This window comes from Macrobrachium nipponense, chromosome 24, assembly GCF_015104395.2.
Source record: "Macrobrachium nipponense isolate FS-2020 chromosome 24, ASM1510439v2, whole genome shotgun sequence".
Taxonomy (NCBI): domain Eukaryota; kingdom Metazoa; phylum Arthropoda; class Malacostraca; order Decapoda; family Palaemonidae; genus Macrobrachium; species Macrobrachium nipponense.
This window is the reverse complement of record NC_061091.1, coordinates 64,881,779-64,903,079: the sequence shown is the minus strand read 5'-3', so window position 1 is coordinate 64,903,079 and position 21,301 is coordinate 64,881,779. Positions and strand designations below refer to the sequence as shown.

General features: G+C 36.8%; 1 protein-coding gene across 11 annotated transcripts in view; it reads right to left on the bottom strand.

The window, feature by feature from the left end:
* The window catches only part of LOC135205696 (zinc finger and BTB domain-containing protein 7C-like), a 262,909-nt gene that overhangs the window by 57,310 nt on the left and 184,298 nt on the right, over window positions 1-21,301 (bottom strand). Inside the window, exon 6 of one of the 11 annotated variants that reach the window (XM_064236635.1) lies at window positions 1,157-1,570. The exons of 5 other annotated variants lie outside the window; for them this stretch is intronic. In XM_064236635.1, the coding sequence (XP_064092705.1) occupies window positions 1,172-1,570 (399 nt within the window). In that variant the 3' untranslated portion in view covers window positions 1,157-1,171. Of the gene's footprint in view, window positions 1-1,156; window positions 1,571-2,366; window positions 3,047-5,027; window positions 5,484-7,239; window positions 7,824-16,506; window positions 16,922-18,869; window positions 20,924-21,301 lie in introns of those variants that run through there. 5 more of the 11 variants (XM_064236629.1, XM_064236623.1, XM_064236630.1 and 2 more) reach the window with 5 other exon arrangements.

The following is a 21,301-nucleotide window of genomic DNA, read 5'->3' as shown; positions in this document are numbered from 1 at the left end:
AGTGTTACCATGCGAAAACACCACAGGCGGATGGACAGATGGAAAAAAACAGAGTATAGTCTACAACATAGCTTAAAAATGTCACCATTTCTGTAGAGATTTTATCATCTGATTGCCTTCCATCTTGACCAATACTTACTCCCATCTCTATAAATAATACATAATCAATCATTCTTCTTATAATAGTTTTGCAAAATGCAGTTTCTGAGTTTTCACTTACACAAACATAAGGTAATTACAGTGAATCCCCTATATTCGCGGGGGATGTGTTCCAAACCCCCCAGAGAACAGCTATAATCCGTGAATACTTAAAACCCCTCTAAAAGTGCCTAGAAATGCCTATTTTGATAGTTGAAACACAAGAAAAACCCTCTAATAATACTTATACCTGAATATTTTAACACCAGCAGTCCCTGGTTATCAGCGGTCTCGGTTAATGGCAATCTGGTTTTATGGCGTTTGTCTAGTCCCATAAAATTGGTGATTTATGGTGGCATAACAGGCCGAGTTTCGGTTATCGGCACCATAAGGTGTCGATAATAGAGTTATGGGGCCATAACGTACCAAACAGAGGCGCCACTAACCGAAACTTGAATCACCAAGTTTCGGTTAATGGTGGTTTTCACTTAGCAGCACCCTGCCAAGAACGGAATCCTCGCCGGTAGTAGTTTTATCACAAAAAGTGCATTTAGTCATGAAATTGATATGAAAATACTTTAGTATTTAGTGAATATTTCTCAGTGAAAAATATAGCGAATGGGCGAATTTTCTGTGAGTAATGGGTAGTTATGTTCCATAGAGAAACCTGCAAATAGCTGAGTCCATGGATCTTGAGAATGCTAATACTGTATGCGCTGGTGTGAAATGGACGTAATTGTTTAGAATGAAGGTTGTAAGTAAATATGGTCTATGCGGGGAGAATTGTCTTTACTGTCCTACATAAAATGATGTTCAATTCATTGTTAGTGATTTACTGTACACAGTAGTACACATTTAGTTATTAAGTCATGGATACCAAAAAGTGCACACAATAAAAACAGGTAGACTGAGTCATAATGCAAAATATCATTAGTTTTTAGTAAACTAAATAAAATGTAACATACAAGGTAATTAAATACAACAATACAGTAATAATAGTTTTCAGTTAACTCAAAACCTATGTAACAAAACACTACTGTTCTTTCTTGTGAATGTCTGTATGCGATCTGAGGGTTACTGCATCTGGTGCACGGAAAGCACATTCTGTACAGGCAAAGGGCAGTGCGACATGTCTCCTGATGTGTCTCCTTAACAGGCTTTTACTAGCAGTAATCAGAGGACAGAAGGGACACTTGAATTTCTCATCAGATTTTCTTTCTGTTTCTGCAGATCTGACATCTTTCTTACACATCTCTTCTGAAGCCAGAACTGAATGTCCTGAGCTTTGAACCTCTGGGTGATGTGCCACATGTTCCTTAAATTCTTGCTCATCTTCACAGAGATGACCACACTGGAAGCATTTGGAAAGGCCTACTGAACTAGATGTTGATCCATTGTCACTCTCTTGATTCCAAGGATCTGCTTCTGCAACCTGTCAAAGAAAGTAGGGGTTTGATTAAACTCAGGGGCGTTCTCAAAGAACTGTGTTGCAGAAGAATAGTAGGGTTGAAGAGGATTTGAATTACGAAAGAAAACATTCATACTTTAATTGAAATACATCTTCATTCTTTTGAGAATCAGTTATTGTTTTACTGTAAAACATGCATTCTTTTGAGAATCCATTATTATTTTACAAATTAAGAGATTTACTTTTAGTGTAACACTCAATCAGTGTTTTATGTTTGTGGAAATTTGAAGTATAGTATATAGGGGGGCCAAGGTTTTCAAACAAATTGAAGCAGTGGTAAATAAACCAGTATATTAAAGTAAGCTAGTGAACAACAAGAATGCATATGTTACAGTAATTTTACAGAGCTTCTCATTTGAGTTTAATCCAGAAAAGAAACCTGAATGTTTTAGAAATGCTTGAATGAAATGTGACCTTGTCATGAAAAATCCGTTATTTTAAAATGAATTACTGGGTAATTTGAATAAATTCACAAGATATACCTACATGGCACTGCCAGAAAACCTTAGTAAAATCAACACAGACTGTCAACACTGATTTATGCAGTGGAAAAGAAACAAAACTGGAAACATGAACAAAAGATGCTCTCACTCCTCACAGCTAATTGCATGCCAGGAAGAGAGAACATATGCAGTGACCCACAGACATAAACTTTGTGACTTACCTCTCAAATCTTGAGTCAGCCTTTTCTGTTTTATACATTTACTGCATTTGGGGCAAAGAGCACCAGCAGCAGGGCAAGGAATAGAGAGGCAACAGGTGAACAAAAGAAAATTTATTTATTTTTCACATCTCTACATACTACAGTTACACAGTTTAATTCTCGAACAAGGAAAGAATGTGGCTGAAGCTAATCATTACTAGTGGACCTTATGCTATGACATGATTATTCTACTTAAATAAAGACATCCACTTTACAAAAGTATTTGAGCTAACTCACCTAGTGATTACATTAAAATATCCCAGTTTTTGAAACTCAACATTACCTAAATGAATCAATATAATACTGTAGTATGTACCTCACTGAGTGCCTGTCTTTGGTTTGTGAATCAGGATGTGGCCATTCAGGATGGCCTTGTTTTCCGCACGGTAGGAGCAGTATGAGCAGGCGTAAGGTTTCTCTCCCGTGTGGATACGGATATGTCTCTCTAATATGTACTGATGAGAAGAGCGAAAAGAGCAATAGGGACACGTGAAGGGCATGTCCACGCTGTGGGTGATGATGTGCTCCTTCAGAAGGTCCTTGCGTGAGGTGCTGTAAGAGCAGTGTGGACACGTGAAGGGCTTCTCTCCAGTGTGCCGCAGGATATGCCTCTTCAGGTTGTGAATCAAGGGCGTCGAATAGTCACAATGGGGGCACTGGTGCAACTTCCCGGAGCTGGATGTTTCGTCAGACGCTCTCCTTCTGTCTGCCCAGTGACTGTTCGTCAGCTGTTTGACCTGCAGAGGAGGTGCTTAGCTTACATTCTTTGTATATAAATAATAGAATAAATTTATACATCCAAACATTTTATAGCAAATTGCCTCAAATAATATTAAATTAAAAATTAAAATATTCAGTCATCTGTTAAATACAAAATTTTTATGTCTAAATCTAACAGCATATAACTTAACATGACATTATTAAGATACTTGGTCTTAAATATTAAAATTTTCTTCATCTTGGATAAGAAAGCATGTTGCCATACCTTTCTAATGTGTTACAAAAAGATGAGACAAATAAGTTTCTTGTTTTAGGATTTGTTTCCAAATTTTTGCATTTGCCAGGAAGTAAAGGAACCCTAAAATTGCTACTTAGCTGCACTTCAGGGGAGACCAGCTGGTGGTAGGGTCTGAGATCCTGGCTAGGTTAGGACGCTTAAGTTGCGTTAGGTTAGGGTATGTTGTGAAATATAATAACACTGTGGTGATCCCCATTTACAGCATTACAGAGTGATAGTGGTTTAGCAAAATACATATGTGGTCATGTTATATCAGTTTGCTTCAGGTGATAAAATCTTTACTGAAAATATATTTCAAGACATGTTTGTGAATGAAGAATTGTTGCAAACAGGCAGTCCCCGGATATCGGCCGACTTGGTTGATGGAGATCCGGTTTTATGGCACTCGTCTAGCCCAATAAAATCGGCGATTTAAGGCATCCATAACATACCTAACAGAGGTGCCATTAACTGAAACTTGGCACCATAAGCGCCATAAATCGCTGAGTTTTGGTTAATGGCTGTGTGTTTATCAGCACCCCTCCGAGAATGGAACCCCAACCGATAACTGGGGACTGCCTTTATCTGAAAGATAAAAGTTGACTGGTTTGTGGAAAATGGTAAGAGTTTGTGAAGTTGGCAAATACATTGTTACTTCTGTTACGGCAATATATAAACTCCTGGTAAGGACACATGCCTTACCAGCAGTAGGTTATATGTTTCCCAAGGGAGCCCAAACATAATAGGTTCATTTTGTCAAATCCAATTGCGCCTTTAATAACCAAAGCAGCAATTTGTGTAACTGACAGTTTGTGTACTGTGATGTATCTAAAGAAGATAGGGCAAACAAAACGATCTCATCTTTACAAACTTGCTTACAATTAAGAGGCTCGCACACACACATACACACACAGTGTTGGAAGAAGGCTTGTCTAGTCATGAGAAAGGTTAAGGATATAGCATAATACTCCAAGTTTTTATTCAATTAAAAATAAAGGCACAATTAATGATAAAAGAAATTGGCTTGCTTCATACTATGTATAAGGGACACTTGGTTACAATCATAAAGTATGATAAAGTATTGTGCAGCTTTGATGTTTTGAGAGAACCTGAATAAAAAAAATTGCCCGTAAGCACTTCATGAATTAAGCATCTCATACCTAAAATTACTTTTTCAAGTCCACTGATACATTACAATAATCCTTTTCAGAATGTTACTGATATTTTTCATTATATTTAAATACCTTTGTCTGAGAATCTTTATAGTATCAGATACGTATCTACAAATACTGATATATTTTGTTATTGTCATGAGAAGGGATGAGGAAGTAAGTTAGAGAAGCAGCTGATGTGGAAATAATATGTCAAAGACTTTTAGGAAGGGCCAGGGAATCTAGGAAAGAGGGCAAAGACCAGATGGGAATTCAGGCAGAAAATGTGCAAGCTAGCAGATGGAAAAAATCGTTTAAAAATTGTAAATATGATAACCATTTACAAACAAAATACCAGGTTTGAAGTCATGGCAATGCGCCTCCTCGAAATGATGAAATATTTGGTCATACTAAGTTGCTTCCACAGTAAGTACGTACTTGTATCAAAATATCTCAATTTTACGAGTGTTGAAAGAGCTTCATACCTTCCCTACCTGAATTCTGCAGAAGGTGGGTAAAAGAAAAGTTGACACATTTTTAAAATAATATATATTATAACTTAATGACTCAGATGCTGAATTTCCATTACAGCAGTTTATTCTGATGAGTAACCATATGAGAATTGAGGTTTGTCTTGCACGCAGCACGGTAAGGACAGAGTGAGCAAGGGTAAGGCTTTTCTCCAGTGTGTGTCTTAACATGCCTCTTCAGTACGTTCTTGTGGGAAGCCTTGTATGTGCAGAAAGGGCAGGAAAATGGCCTCTCTCCTGTATGTCTGTTGATGTGTTCATTAAGAATGTCCTTTCTTGTTGCTGAGTAGGAGCAGTAACGACAAAAATAGCGTTTTCCATCATTATGCCCTAAGACATGTTCTTCCAGACCCTCAGCACCTGTTGCTGTATAAGGACAGTGAGGGCACTGATATGTCCCAGCTGAGGAGGTTGGAGGACATTGGTATCTCTGAGGCCAGTCTTCTGAGGAAGCATTCTCACTGGTCCACACAGGATTTCGGGCATCCATCATCACCTGCCAATGGAAGGTCAAGTTCTTACTTGATACAAAGATTTACTTGATACAAAGAACTGCAAGTGCAGTGACCATCTTTGGCTTAGCATTCAACAAAGTCAACCACAGAAGGACTACAGTTACATATATTCAGTTTTAGCGTAAAAGAAATAGTGAAAAAAAAATTTTTTCCTGTAAAATGTTACTTGCTTAATTGTCCTTTAACCCTGTTTCATTACATAGCACATATTACATTTAGAAGGCTTGTGTAATACTCTGACCATCGCAGTGTGAATATCTGTGGAGAGTAGACATAGACATTTCAAAGGGATGACATAAAGACTTTATAGACATCAGGAACTAAGAGGCATATGTGGGCTGATAAAAGACTGGAGATGCTGAATGGATGTATTATATTACTTATACAAGTGTGCAGTGCTTGAAATTGTATGGGAGAAGAGTCTCTTGCAAATAGTTGTGAGAAGAAAAGATTGTGGGTCCATTAAACTGAGAATAAGACTATTCAGAATGTGAGAGGACACAAGGAATATACCATCAGTAGATGTAACAAAATACTGGTGAGTCATGCTCACTTAGGAAGAGGCACAACAAAAACTAATAGTACATAGTATATAAAAATATCATAGTTTTAGGTCTTTAAGATGCTTTTTGAAAATGTATACAACACGAAACTATTTCATTCTTCTCTTTAGATGCTCATAATACTAATTAAGACTTCAATTATACTGAACTCAACAAAGGCATGTTTTTAGAACATGCCTGAATATATGTAGTATCAGGTTTGCTGCACCTGCATAATAAACCAATTGCTTCATATTTATTGTTAAGCTGTATTGGGTTGAGAACAACTTTCTCTCACAGAGTGTATTGGCTCTTTGTGTAGCTTGGGCTCAGTTTTTACAGCAATTCTGTCAGCAATTACAGTTGTATTACAAGAAATGATAACCCCATTGCAAGAAAGATTCCGTAAGTGCACTCCACTCTGAGGGGAAATTTAATGCAAAATATCAATTGCACGGCAGGTTTTACAATGGATATTAGGTATACGTATTGCATACAGTAACTAGCACTGCTAAGTACTTGTATTAGTGTGCACAGCATTAGTTACTGCTGCTGAGTACTACTTATATTAGTGTGCACATCATTGACAAGTAATGAAAAAGCAGAAAGCTTGGCAAGGACTATACAGTATCAACAAAGCCCAACAAGACTTGATGAATTTCCTCTTATGAGCATATTTTCAGTTATTACATAGAAAATGAAGGAAGACAGGAAACCACCTTGTGCCTCTAAGAATTGGCACGCATTTAACTGTGTGTTCTTAACTGGTCAGTCCCGGGCTTTTTATTTGAGTGCCTGGTTTCCTTGACTGTACATCATTTATTGGTTGAGTGTCCAGTGTTGTGTATTTCAGAGTAGACTGTACATAATTTTCCTCTCCCAGTCCAAGAATGAAAATAATTTCGTACAGACCTTTAACGCAGTTCTTGGAGTTTGTTGTGGAAGCTGGAATTTTTCAAAATATGTATCATTTGTAATTTTTTCCATTTTGTGGAACTACACACTGTATTTGTGAGTTAGCAAAGCATTTTTTTTTTCAATCAAAAGTTTACTTTTATCTGTTGCAAATTATAAAATTCCTGTCACAGAAGGACGAAAGTTATTTAAAGTATCTTTAGACCAAGAATAAAAAAAAAAAATTATCTTGTTTGTTCTGTGGCTATACTACTCCACACTATTTGCAACTAAAACAAAGTTAAGAAAGCAAAATACTTTATTGTCTTGAAATGTATCATAACATAAAAGCATCATTCTTACAATATGGAATTATTATAGTACTTACATTTCTTTAGTCCCTTAAATCAATGTTACAAAGTTTTCAGCAAGTAAATGTTACAATGCACTGTACACAAATCAAAATTAAGTCCGATGTTTCAGCATATGAGTATTCAAGTTAGACTTCTGTGCAGAACGATATGGACACAATAGGCAAGCATACGGTTTTTCTCCTGAATGCATTCGTTGGTGAACGGTTAAAACGCTTTTACGGGCAGTTGTAAACGAACACTGGGGACAGCTGAACGGTCTTTCTCCCGTGTGGCGGGAATGAATGTGCTCTAGTAAAACGTCTTTCCTGTTAGCTCCGTAGTCACAGTACTGACAAGTGAAAGGCTTCCCTCCAGTATGTTTACTCATGTGGATCTTGACGTCGCTACTCTGGGATGCTGAGAACCTATCATAAGGGCAACGATACATCTTGCTGGTGCCATCCAGTTCCACTCTTTGCTCTCTGGGGATTCCTCTTGCACCGGCCCACTCAAAGTTAGAGTCCACCTCCACCTGTGGAGGAGGCCTTATTTAATTCACTGCAATTGACACCAAAAGAACTAAACTAGGTTACAGACATAAAAATGCCCTACACTGGACTCTCTCTATTCATGCAATGGTGAGGAAATACAAAGCAGCCACCCTCCCTACGCGTACCATTTTCACAAGAAATTCACAGCTTGAGCTAGTTGTAAATTTGAATCCATTTCAACTGTTATCTTGAAAATCTGGCATAAAACAATTTAATGAATATAGAAATGAACAACGATCATGAAAGTAAAGCTACCATTAAACCACATGATGCAAAAAAGCATCCATTCACCACTAAATCACGTTTAAAATATTTAATCTCACACAACCAGTCAGGGCACAAGCTGCATCTTGGACCATCTAAGCGTAAAAATTTTATACCCAATATTTCAATAAAGCCGAGAATGGAGTAAATATCCACCAAAACAAAGGATTGATACAAGAGACCATTTGCTTACAGAATGTGCATGCATAACTCGTAGGTCTCTTCACCACATAAAATCCCTGTGGTCCAAAGAATTGAAAGGTCTCGAGAAGAGAAATGGAGGACTTCATCTTTAATTTCATTCTATAACTTTCTATCCATGAAGTTATAAACAAAACTACAGGATATAAGTAACAATATTTGACAGCCAAATGGAGGTTAATGTACATATTTTAAAATTACATAACACTCTCTGTACTAATTATTTGGTTCATTTATTGGTGTGAAATAAAATAGTTTCAAAACCTGTTAAAATTGTTAGATAAATCACTAAAACTTACCTAACAGAATGTGCCCTTGCTAAGCCATATTAGATCCTTGACTGTTTAAAAGATGGAGTCAGTTATAGATAAAGCATCAGTACTGTAGTCATTTATACAAACACCACTATACTTGCAGATATTCAACTTAATGAACATTCAGAGATACAAATGGGATGGCAAATTTAAATTGTGTTTGGAGCGCTCCCCTTTTCCACCCAAAGTTCAAATTATGTTTGCGTGCCTATTCTGTACGTACAACACTGTATGTACAGTTTGTTGAGTTTTAGGATGAAAAAATGTACAGTACTGTATTGATATTATATCACGCTGTTCCTAAATGTACATGAATAATACAGTAACCAGCTTACAACAATTCAACATGCAAATGGCCGTCCGGATCGTAACTCATTTGTAAGTTACAGGTGGTGTCTGTACTATAATATGTTTTGTAACTGTTATGAAGTGGAATGTGTAAAGTCCAGTAAGATAGAACCTTCGAAAATTCACTACATCTGTGAGTTTGTTTCCTGAATTGTATACATTATCAGTTTGTTTCCTAAACTCTCTCTGAAAATATACAGATTTCCTTAAAAACAAGTTGAAGAAAGAAGAGAAGGTAAAAAATAAAGGATCTACATGGCAGAACCAAATCACCTTTGTTATGAAGTTATTTTCTTATAAAGAAGAATCGGTAAGCAATGTTTGATCTGTGAATGTTATTGTATACAGTATATATATGAAACTGACATGTACCTACTTCTGTCAAACTTACATTACATTTCAGCATAACTATACAGAGAGATAACAAACCTTCTTTGGGAGTTTTATAATTTATTTTTATCAAGTGGTAATAATGTCAAGAATTACGTAAAAATTTTATTGCCTCTTACAAATGTGGGTGAGAAATTGACCATCCTGATGTTATCATTCATTTGAAAATATACCTAGCTTGGTCTGTTTCAGCTACAACATATTAACATATGATATTTCCTCAATGTAGTATTGCAAAAACTCTCAAAAACACTTGACTCACTGACTGACATTCCAGACAATAGAATGCAATGCATATGTATTGCCTTTACATTTAAAACATGATCATAAATGACAATGTATTCAGTGTTGAACATTTGTTTAAAGCATACCAGTAGTTGATGCTAAGAGAATAGCCATTACTTAATAAAGATTTTGTGGCTTCAAGATGAAATAGTCAGATACACACACACACACAAACCATCATTAAGTGGTCAATCTTGTATTCCTAGAAGGTTATGCCCCTTTGGATGGTTGTGCCGTCGGTGCACCTCATTCGATGCAATGTAGGCATTATTTAAGGTTCTTTGCAGCATCCCTATGACCCCTAGCAGCAACTACTTTAATTCCTTATACTGTACCTCCGTTTATATTCTCTTTCAACCATGTTAGTGTCCACCCTTTCCTAACAATTGTTTCATAGTGTAACTGTGAGATTTTCCTCCTGATATACCTTTCAAAACTTTTACTGTCAATTTCCATTTCAGCGCTGAATGGCCTTAGTTACCCCAGTTCTTGGCATAATGCCAAGAATCTATATAAATCAAACTCAAAAATAGAAAGTTATGACAACTGATTATTCTTTTTATGAGTCAACATGTGATTATTCAAAGTAGATCTCTGAGCAGCCTGGTAAGGGCACAGATGACAAGCATAAGGCTTTTCTCCAGTGTGGGTTCGAATATGGGCCTGCAATGAGGATTTCTGGGCAGTGCTGTGGGAACAGTAGGGACAGTGGAAAGGCCGCTCTCCCGTGTGTTTCAGCATGTGCCGCTTAAAGTTATAGGACTCCGGGGTAGAGTAAGAGCAATGAGAGCAATGGTGGAGCTTGATCGAAGGAGCTTGGTTCTGCCAATCCCGCATGGGCCTACCTCGTGGCCACCGAGTCTGCTGCTGCCCCACCTGTTGGAAAGTGTTGGATCTTACTAGCTTGTCAAGCTCTGACTAAGTTTCTTTTAGCAAGTACACGAATACAAATTTTATTCACAAGTTTCAAAAGTTTCTCTTGGCAAACAAGTAAACAATTCAGTCATAGGATATAGAAGTTTCATTTAACAAACACACACTTTCATCAGTAACTGGAAAACTCAGTTATGCAGTCAATTATAGTCTCGGGTTGTTAAATATTAAAGAAGAAAAAAGTTTACATGACCAACCCATAGCCTATGTAAAACTACTTCAAACCCTGGCCTAACTTTGCCAAGTACATAGCCTATACGTAGTATTAGGAAACCTACATACCCCAAATTACTAACCCATAAAATTCGAATAAGCAATAATTACAAAGCCCTATAGTGTAAATAAAGTTCAATAAATACATTTCTCTCACTAAATACAATCATCCAGACCTTTAATAAGCAAGAATCACAGTTTGGGGTGTTGTCATGATAAATAATCATGCTCTTGGTCAGCTGTGATAAAGATCACTGCACATAATGATTAGCAAAAATAGTTGTGAAACTAATTGTTATGAGATATAAGTACTAGTACTGAACAAAGGCTGTAAAAATGACTACATACTTATCACAGGAAGCCTGTTTGACAGTGGTTATTTAGCATGTCCGACTGTTACCAACCGAGAGAGAGAGGTCCGCTTCAGGTTTGTTATAATGATAAACAAAAAGAATTCAACACCAACAGTTGAAACTGGGGATACGAATATAGAAAGAAACACTAACACAACAAAGGTTTACAGTGGACCCCCCGTATTTGCGTTCTCCAGATTCCCGGACTCACACATTCGCGGATTTCTCTCGGGAACGTTTCCCTGCATTATTCGCGGAAAATTCGCGCATTCGCAGTATTTTTCTATGGTAAATATCCATAAATTCCTGGTTTTTTTGATGAATTTCATCATAAAATACACTTTTTGTGATAAAACTATTAAAAAAACCATGTATGAAAATTTTTAGTGGGTTTTTCTTGAGTTTTAACTAACATAGGCTGTTTTTAGCATTTTTATAGGGGTTCCAAACATTCGCGGGTTCTAACTATTCACGGGGGGGTCTGGTACGCATCCCCCGCAAATACGGGGGGAACACTGTATTTACAAGCTTACTAACAAAGATAAATGCAGAATGGTGCCTCCTACATACATAAAAAAGGTAAAATCTTACACTGCATGAACTGGGGGAACAGTGAGGTAATGAAAGTACTTGCCGACCGGTTTTGCAACTCAAAGCGATGGCTTCAAAAAAGGAGAACTCTAAATGTAGATGCCTTCTTGCCTCCGTATTGCAGAAAATAATGTCTACTCTTGATACTTGAAGGGCAGGAACTCCCCAAAACCTCTTGTAGAACGTTTCTTCTCCGAAGGTTTGCTCTACGTCGAAATGCCTCGGTCGTCCACTCCCGGACGACTTGACCAGAATCCGATCAAACTCACGAGCGCCTTTTTCTCTCTGATCCTTCGTTGGTTCCTTCTTCTCTTATCTCTCTCTGACGATCTCTGCTGCTGATCTCTAACTGATCAGATCTGTGACTCTCTCTGATGATGATCTGCCTTCTCCTACTTCGTCCGTCATATTTATACGGCATTCTGGGGGTGGGGCCTACAGCGAATGTCACAGACTCCCGAGATTACCGGAACTTCTTTGAAGAATCTAGACGAGGTATTGCATCAGAAATCTCGGCGTTTCTCCCGTCACGTCGGCACCTATCAAGTTCCACAAAACTCCTGCCGATTCTAGAACCATCATGATAACAGGCACCTCCAACACATGCGCAAATGACCCCTTGCTGCAGAACTTCTCGAAGATGCGTTTTCCTTTCCTTTATCTTTCTTTGCTATAAAGCAATTACCATGACACTGACCACCACATGTATGAGCCAGTCCATTCATGAGGAGTTTGCACAAGTACATAACGTCTCTGACTCATTAGAATGTACCCACTGGTACAACAGGCCAGTTTTGTCAGCATTAAAGATTTTGGAACCAATAAATGTATGCTTGCTAAGTATCATATTATGTACATCCAAAATTCATGTACAGTATGTAAAGTAAAATTTTCTCTTAATCCAATAGTACGTGAGACAGTCCTCAGCACATCGGTATGCTCTGTGCAACTTTCTGAGCACTATGCTCTCTGACAGAGTCAGACAGTTCAACTGCTTGATATTGTCAAGAGAGCAAGATAATGCAAATCATTTACTATTGTGTAGAGTAGCTGACCTAGTGTTTGAGCATGGCCTGGGTCAAAAGAGTAAGTTTAACCTACTGACCAGTCCATTATAGTAAAACCTTCTTGACATGCACAGAAGATCACCTAGTGTGTCATATCATGGTTAGATACAGTGTTGTAATAAGAAAGGTTACTAAATTAAGCAATATTCTGAATTTCTCTTTGGCAATACAGTGGTACTTCGACATATGAAAGGCTCAACTTAAGAAAAACTCGAGATATGAAAGCAAATACGAAGATTTTTTTTGGCTCTACATACGAAAATAGTTCAAGTTACGAAAGGTTGTTGCTGTAAAGTTGCAAGATTCGCCCGGACCACCGAGAACAATTTTAAAACTCGCGCGCCGCCAACTGAGTAAACTCGCCACCATCCTCCCGCTCTCCCATAGGTTCCTGATGCTAGTCACCCCGTAAGATCCTGCTCTCCTATTGGTCAGCATCTACCCCTTGTGCTCTATGTATTCTATTGGTAAAAGGATGCTGTAAATTGAAAAACTAATTCATGCAATACATTTAATAAAAACAAACATTAGGTAAAGATAGAATAAAGAATAGAAATGAATGGTTATTATACTGTTTGGTAGTTTCATTAGTTGAAGAGAGATAATGAAAATTTATGGCTTACTGTGTGCCAGGAAAAGTGATTGCTTGGCGATCGTTCGGTACTCGTAAGTGCTGAATGTAAACAAATGGTTGGAAGGTTTTTTGTTTGTTTGTTTGTGTATTATAGTTAATGATTAATTAATAATTATTTGAAATGAGTACATACTGATTATTTATACATTTCATTGGCATATTCTAAGCTTTTAGCTTCTTAGGTTTAGATGTCAGAATCATAGACTAGGCTACAGTAGCAACTGCTAACATAGGCTAGGCTTATTGCTAGGGGACATATGCTAAAGTCCTAATATATGCAGTAAAAATGGGGTTGAACATTACATGCAGTTTAATATTACTCAAGTATGTACAGTATTTTGCTTTTTTGGAGTAATATTTCTTCCAACGGATCGGCGTCATAACCCTAGAACATGTGTTGTAAGCCTGGAAATATAATTTACTGGGGTGTTTTTGTAGGGTTTGGAACAGATTAGGCATTTTACATGTAAAATGCAGTTCAAGATACGAAAAGCTCATGATACGAAGGCCGCATCGGAACAGATTAATTTCATATGTCGAGGTACCACTGTATAATATACTTTATTCACTATAAAACAGTATACACTCATGGAACAATGTGAATTCCAAATGGTAAAAATGTTAACAAATGCAATTGGAGTAAACTTTTAGTTGGAGATGAGCCTGTAGTATGCTATACATACTGTACTTGGTGTTTGACTTCTATTGCTTTTACAGTGTACGTACTGCTTTGTCGTTTCCAGTAGCTTGTCTATATCTTTGCTACTTTGCTTTTATTTATGAAAAATCAGTTCTAACTGTATTGCACAAGTCCCCAATAGTCACTGCTAAGAATATACAGTACACAATTTATACAGTACGTACATAGTATTAAGAATTAACCATCTTTTTAAGGCAGATTGTTATTTTAGAAAAAGAAATTATAACTGATTATTCCTCTTATGTGTCAACATATGTTTGTTCAGATTGGACCAGTGAGCAGCTTGGTAAGGGCACAGGCGACAAGCATAAGGCTTTTCTCCAGTGTGGGTCCGAATATGGGCCTGCAATGACGATTTCTGGGAGGTGCTGTGGGAGCAGTAGGGACAGTGGAAAGGCCGCTCTCCCGTGTGTTTCAGCATGTGCCGCTTAAAGTTATATGAGTCTGGCGTGGAGTAAGGGCAATGAGAACAACGATGGAGCTTGATTGAAGTGGCTTGGTTCTGCCAATCCCTCTTGGGCCTACCTTGTGTCCAGAGAGTCTGCTGCTGCCCCATCTGTAGGAGAGTGGTTGGATCTTACTAGCTCATCAGGTTCTGGTTAAGATTCCCTTACACAATGCACAAACAATATGTGTCTGTGCTGCATTTTAAGGGCTTTTCTTTGCAAGACAACCAGTAATAATTTCTTGTACTGTAATCCCTTCCATATATAATCAGATCATGGTCTAAAATTTCAAGCAACACATCAAAAATTAAAAGTAAATTTAAGAAACCTTGCAGTATACACAAAAATTTTCAATGGTTGACTTCTAACAAATTTTTAAATCTTTAAGATGCCTAAATACTACTTGTTATTTATGGTAAATCAACAAATGAATGGTTTATTATTTTGTCTGTCAGAAAGACACAATATGCATAGTTTGAATTTTTGTTATGACATCACAATTTTCTAGTGTAAACACATTATATTTGTGGCCTGTTGTGTACTTTTGGCTTCAGTGATCATTGCTGTTGTGACAAATAAAATACTAATTCAACCACAAAGGCTGTTTCGAAGATATTTAGCACACTAATTTTGTGTGTTGTTTGCACACAGAAAAAGGAATTTGTTTGTATATCCTACCTCCCTTTAGGCTACTTGTCGCAGAATAAGGTATGGGGCCATAATGCAACTGTAATCTAAAAAAACAAACAAACAAACAAACAAACCCCTGTGCAAGACAGCTTCAATTTTAAAGGAGCCTGTCGATTTTATTTGTGCCAAAAGTCGCACTGAATTTTGTGGTTTTGAGTGTTTGGGCATCAACAGTGTTTGTGAATTTGTATTTAATACATACTACTGTACAACTGTTCTAAATTAGGCCTTTGCCTCATGATATTCTAAAAAGTAATGTTCCAACCTACAACTTTGTTGTTATCAATCATGTCTTCCATCTATGTGCTTTCTACTGCAACACATTCTAACGAAGCTAACCTTGACAAATCCACCAGACATCCTATTTCAAAATCTTTTACTTCTGCCCCCATTAAACTCGCTCTAAATTATTGATTTTGATATGGACAACATTTTCGGTGGAGATTACGTATACGGGTCAAACCTGTTGGCTTCATTGTGCTGATTCTATCTCTTCTTAAGCAAAACAAGTAAATTTTACATATTTCTAGCAAGTTTGTATTGCTGATATGCCTTACTTTTATGGCATGTAATACATGGTATTTCTCCAAATTACAAAAAGCTCCACCTCATATGCAACTCTAGAATGCAGTTTAATAAAGAGTCTGGTCTATATCTACTTGGAGTTAATTTTGAAAGATCGAAAGATGTTCAACTGACCAAATATGACAAATTTTTAATCAATTTGTATTTTCCATAGCTACCAAATCTTTGGTGTTAACTATAGGATAAATCTTCTTGGTCAAACAAACTACTCATGACTTATTAACTCTAGGTTGCTAAAATATTAATTTATAACCTCAACATCATCAAATTGCAAAGAGATAATACAGTATACTGATTGTATAAAAAACAAAAAAACTATTTCACATAGTCAAAAATAGTTCAGTGAGGCGTATTCTTTTGATTGCTTCCTGTTTGTTAAAAGTTCCAACATTTGTGATCCACACATTTCAGCTTAATAATATTGGTTATATTAAAAACTTGTGGGTTATAGTATTTTTTTTTTTATTGTTTAGGCAATAACTCTCCCATATACATACTACGTAGTATTTCCATAACAAGACTGAAATTCAACTGAAGGTAATCAACTACAAAAGCAATATCCAATAATCTTTACTTCCAATAACATACACTGGTGCAATCTGCTAATTATCACTAAAACAAAATTCCACAAATGATAATATCTAATTGGCATTTGGAGAATCAAAAGATGTCAGTCACACAATGCATCATGATACTCCATTATATGGGGGGTGTGATTCCTGATCATCAGGAGCTGTGCTTCCGTATATGGGCATTCAGGGCACTTCTCTGCGAAGCTGCATACGAACAATGTGGACATGAATAAGGCTTTTCTCCAGTGTGCAAGTTAATGTGTTCTTTCAGTACTTCCTTACGACTGGTGCTGTAGGCGCAATAGGGACAAGAATAGGGCTTCTCTCCAGTGTGTTTCAACATGTGCCGTTTAACTTTCCCTGAATTGCGATTAGAGTAACCACAGTAAGGACACTGGCGCAGTGATTTCCTAAGAGCAGCGCCTAACCATTCTCTTCTCTCATCTTCGCCTCTTATTCCGGGAGTCCAAAATGGGGCACTCCTCATATCCATCTGTGGATAAATTGGATTTCAGTTAAAAGAAAATTGAAAGAATGGCAAAATTGGCTTTTACATACGTACCAATTTTCATTTTCAGGCTAATCATTAAGGTACTAAATTACCAGCACTACTTATGCATCAATTTAAATGTATGGAAAACGTGGAAGTTTACAAGTTCATATTTTCGTCACTGTAGAGTCCATGGAAAGTAAAATTTGTTTCCACATACAAGCAGAATAACTGCATTGACCAAATTCCAATACGTCTGGAAAAAACCGGAACAATCCAATTATACATCCACATTGATATGCTAATTGCACCAGTCCAATAAAGGTTTCATGAGGATCTTTGTAGCCTTACAGTTACATTCTTTGCAAGTTTTCGGTAAAATTGCTGCAGTAATAAGTTTCCATAAAACTGCCTTGTAATGAAAAATATTTACTTTTCTAAATACTATATTCTTTGACTCTCAAATAATCTTGTTTATAGCTTTCCAACAAGTGTTCAATACCAATCTTTGGAATATGTATCTGGTCTTTCCCCTTAGGCTTGGGGAATTAAATAAAATATTTCCTTTCTGAGTGCTTTGAGGATAGGCATCACTGTTCTTTATGCAGTAGTATTTGAAAGTTTGCTGAAGAAGGTAGTCCTCTCTTATTTGATTTAAATATTATACAGATAAGTGTTTCATGCGTCTAATGATAAGGGTGTCTTAGTGTTATGTATGACTCACATAAAAATGTTATAAGTTTATTTTTCTATTTTTGGAGTTCTTTTTTTCAACCCCTATCTTAATGAGAGTGACCTGTATGTACAATGTTTTGGTTTACATTCCAATGATTTTCTTTCTTCTTTTTTTGTTCTGCATGCAAGAGATTAAAAAACTCATTAAGTAGCATGTTCTACTGAATTTTGCATTTAGAGGTTCTTTATATTATTCTAAAGAAGACGTTATGTGAATGATAGCTTGTTACTTGTTACCATTACTCGCTACAAGAAATTTTTCAGTAATGCATATAGTCTAAGGTAGGAGAATTCAAGGCTGGAAAATTAAGGGTAGTACAAAGGACTGTTCAGAAAGGTTTATTCTTAAGTAGTATGATTCTTTCCAACTGTACCTAGATGGATTTGATAATGTTGACAAACACTGAATTGGTCAATTTTTAATGCTAAAGGTATAGTACTATCATTCAATTGCTGAATGCCCTACCCATGCAACATGGCATCGAAGAGTCTGGTACAGGAGGGACCAGTGGAATACCCTGCTGCAGATTTTTTTGTTTCTCACTTCCATTAGAGTTCCAAAATATTCCTAAGAAATAATGATTACTACTGTGACAAAAAGAACATCACAATATTTGGGTGTAAGTTTCAGCTTAGTACAGATGAATCTAAAACATGAAATTTTGCTGTGTTGCTAGCCAGAAAATTCTAGGAAACAATGAAACAAGGAGGTGAAGTTCGCGTAAGTAGTATGCACATTGGGAATCTTCTGGATTCCAAGAGATGCAAATTTGGTGAGAAATGGCTTTGTATTTAAATGGGTTGTGTGAAACAAGTGGTAAGTTACTATAAAAGAAAGAAGATCCTCTTCCTCAATTACAGCATTTCCATTACAGGCAGTCCATGGTTATCGGCAGAAGTTTCGCTCTCGGCGGAGTGCTGATCAGTGAAAACCACCATTAACTGACACTCATTGATTTATGGCACCAAATTTCAGTTAATGGTGCCTCTGTTAGGTATGTTGTGGTGCCATAACTCTATTATTGGCACTTTATGGCGCTGATAACCGAAATCTGGCCCGTTATGGCACCCAGATCACCACCAACCAAGTCCGCCGTTAACTGGGGACTGCCTGTATTGTAATCAATAAAGCACAAAAACAAGAAACGGAATCCAAATATGATTTGTCTTTAATTTTTACTACAGGAAATTATAGGGTTACATTCAAGACTAACAGTCAAATTTCCAAAAATTTTATTCAAACAGTACTGAGAACAAACAAAACTTGTAAATTACCCACCCAAAATATTAAAGGCTAATCACAGCAAGGTCCAAATACAGTATACTAGTACATACCACATACTGTGGACCCTAACTGGTATCATTCAAGCTCATTTTCATTGAAATATTTTCATACATTACCCACCCCCAAATTTATAGTGAAAATCCTGTCTGTACCTTATATTTAAGAAGTAATTCAAATTAAACTTTCATTATTTCATATACATACATCACCAAGAATACTAGAACCTGAATAGCACACACTTCGTGAGTAAAAGGGGATCTGTTCCAGCGCCAAGCTGTAGGTTGATTTCCGCCCTAACTAAGTAAGTTTTTCACCATTAACAGCACTTTAACAGTGCTCATGGTGCTGTAACTTGCGTTATGGCACCAAAACTTGATGTTACAACGTCATAAGTGCTGTTAACTTGATGCTCAATGGCACTTACATCACCATAACTTGATGCAACATCAAGTTACAGCGCTAAAAAATGGTGTTAACGGCGCTGAAAAAGTGTTGTAATATCAAATCGCCGTAAGTTGGTGGCGCCATAACTCGTAGACATTCCTTAACAGGAAAATTAAGGATACCCTCTAAAATAAAAATACTAACAAATTTTCCTTTCACTTTTGCCCTCCGACATTTCTATAAGTAGATACAATACCTATACTCTGTTTTTTTCCATCTGTCCATCCGCCTGTGGTGTTTTTGTATGGTAACACTGCGTCTCGGGCTTTAGATAGTTACGCTATGTGTAAGTTTTAGGTAAATAAAAGGATATCTGGATATCTGTAAGTTTTAGGTAAATAAAAGGATATTTTAGGTAAATAAAAGGATATTTGCAACTGGAAAGTGTTTTAATAATTTACTGTATGCGAATAACACCGTTAATATTCGAAATAGGATATTGTTATTATTGTTGAATGTAAGTTGAATGTGACTATCGAAAGCCCCGGACGCAGTGTTGCCATACAAAAACACCACAGGCGGATGGACAGATGAAAAAAAACAGAGTATAGTATGTATTCAGTATAAAGGGATACACCTTAAAATTTAATTGTTACATGAGTCAAGTTTTTCCTGTAATTTCCCCAGAATTTAAATTTTCTTGTAATTTGTGGATTATTTTCACTGGGTAGTGCTAGCTATCTTTCCAAGCTGAACAAAAATTTACCTTTTCAAGCAGCAGAGTTCAAATCCACTGAACAGCAAAAGTAGGTAGTATGTACTGTACTTCCATGTTACTTAGAATGTTGTTCTAAATTACCTACTTTATTGTTTTTTAATGTATTAATGTAATTATCAAAATGATCATGTCAACAGTATAATCCCTGTGGTTCCAACAGTTCTTCTGCTGGCAATTTCCTTTAACAAACCTTTCGCAAAATCTAGCAGTATACAGTCATAAGAAATAAAATATGAGGGGTATATAAAACATTACTACTACCAATCCAAATGTTGTAACGGCTAGAAAAACTTAAATAATGGCCGTACGTATAGTATTCTCTCCTACCAGGAGGTTATAACTTTTTCTTCTATTCCCGTACAGTACTATACGTACATGCATCATTCATAACCCATATAAAAATACAACTGGGGAGTCAACTGAATCAATCAATTCCTTATAGGAGAGGCAGGTCTGGGGGAGCAGTGTATAATACATAGAAAAACATTTCAAAGTTCCTAAAAGCAAATTTACTGTTGTATGTGTCTGAGCAAGTGCCGTTTCAGGGAAATTTTCCGAGAGCACCTATAAGGACAGTAAGGACAAGCGTTGGGCTTCTCTCCTGTATGAACTTTCATGTGATCACTGAGTGAGTCCCTTCTAGATGTCTGTAAGGGCAAAACTCACAGCAAAGGGGTTTCTCCCCAGTGTGTGTGAATATATGCCTCTTTAGCTTGACGGAATCCGGTGTCATGTAATGACAGAAAGGACACTGATGAGCCTTTGTTGGCTTCCCAACAACCCATCCTCCACCACTATTCCACTGGAGGTCTGGTGCTTCTACCTGTAAAGAAAGCTTGGTCTTAACAATTTTAAACTTAATAGTACAATAAATCATATGTGTAAAATATAAACATTGAACAAAGTACTACTTTACAGTTTACTTTTGTTTTGCTTTTGAGTACAAAATTTGATCACCTGTTATGTGTTCTTGCATGGCTAAATTAATTAAAGCAATGTTCATCAGTAGTCAAAGAGAAGCACTACTCAAATGTAAAATTAAAACCACATTATGCTATAGAGCTAAGTGGTCTTTCATTTGCCAAGTCGGTGACAGCAGCACATGTGCTTTGTCATCTGCTGAGTTCCCTTGGGAAGTCGCAATGTTTATGCCAACTCCGCAAAAGGCGCTGATCTGACAAAAGCTTCTCAACATGAGAAC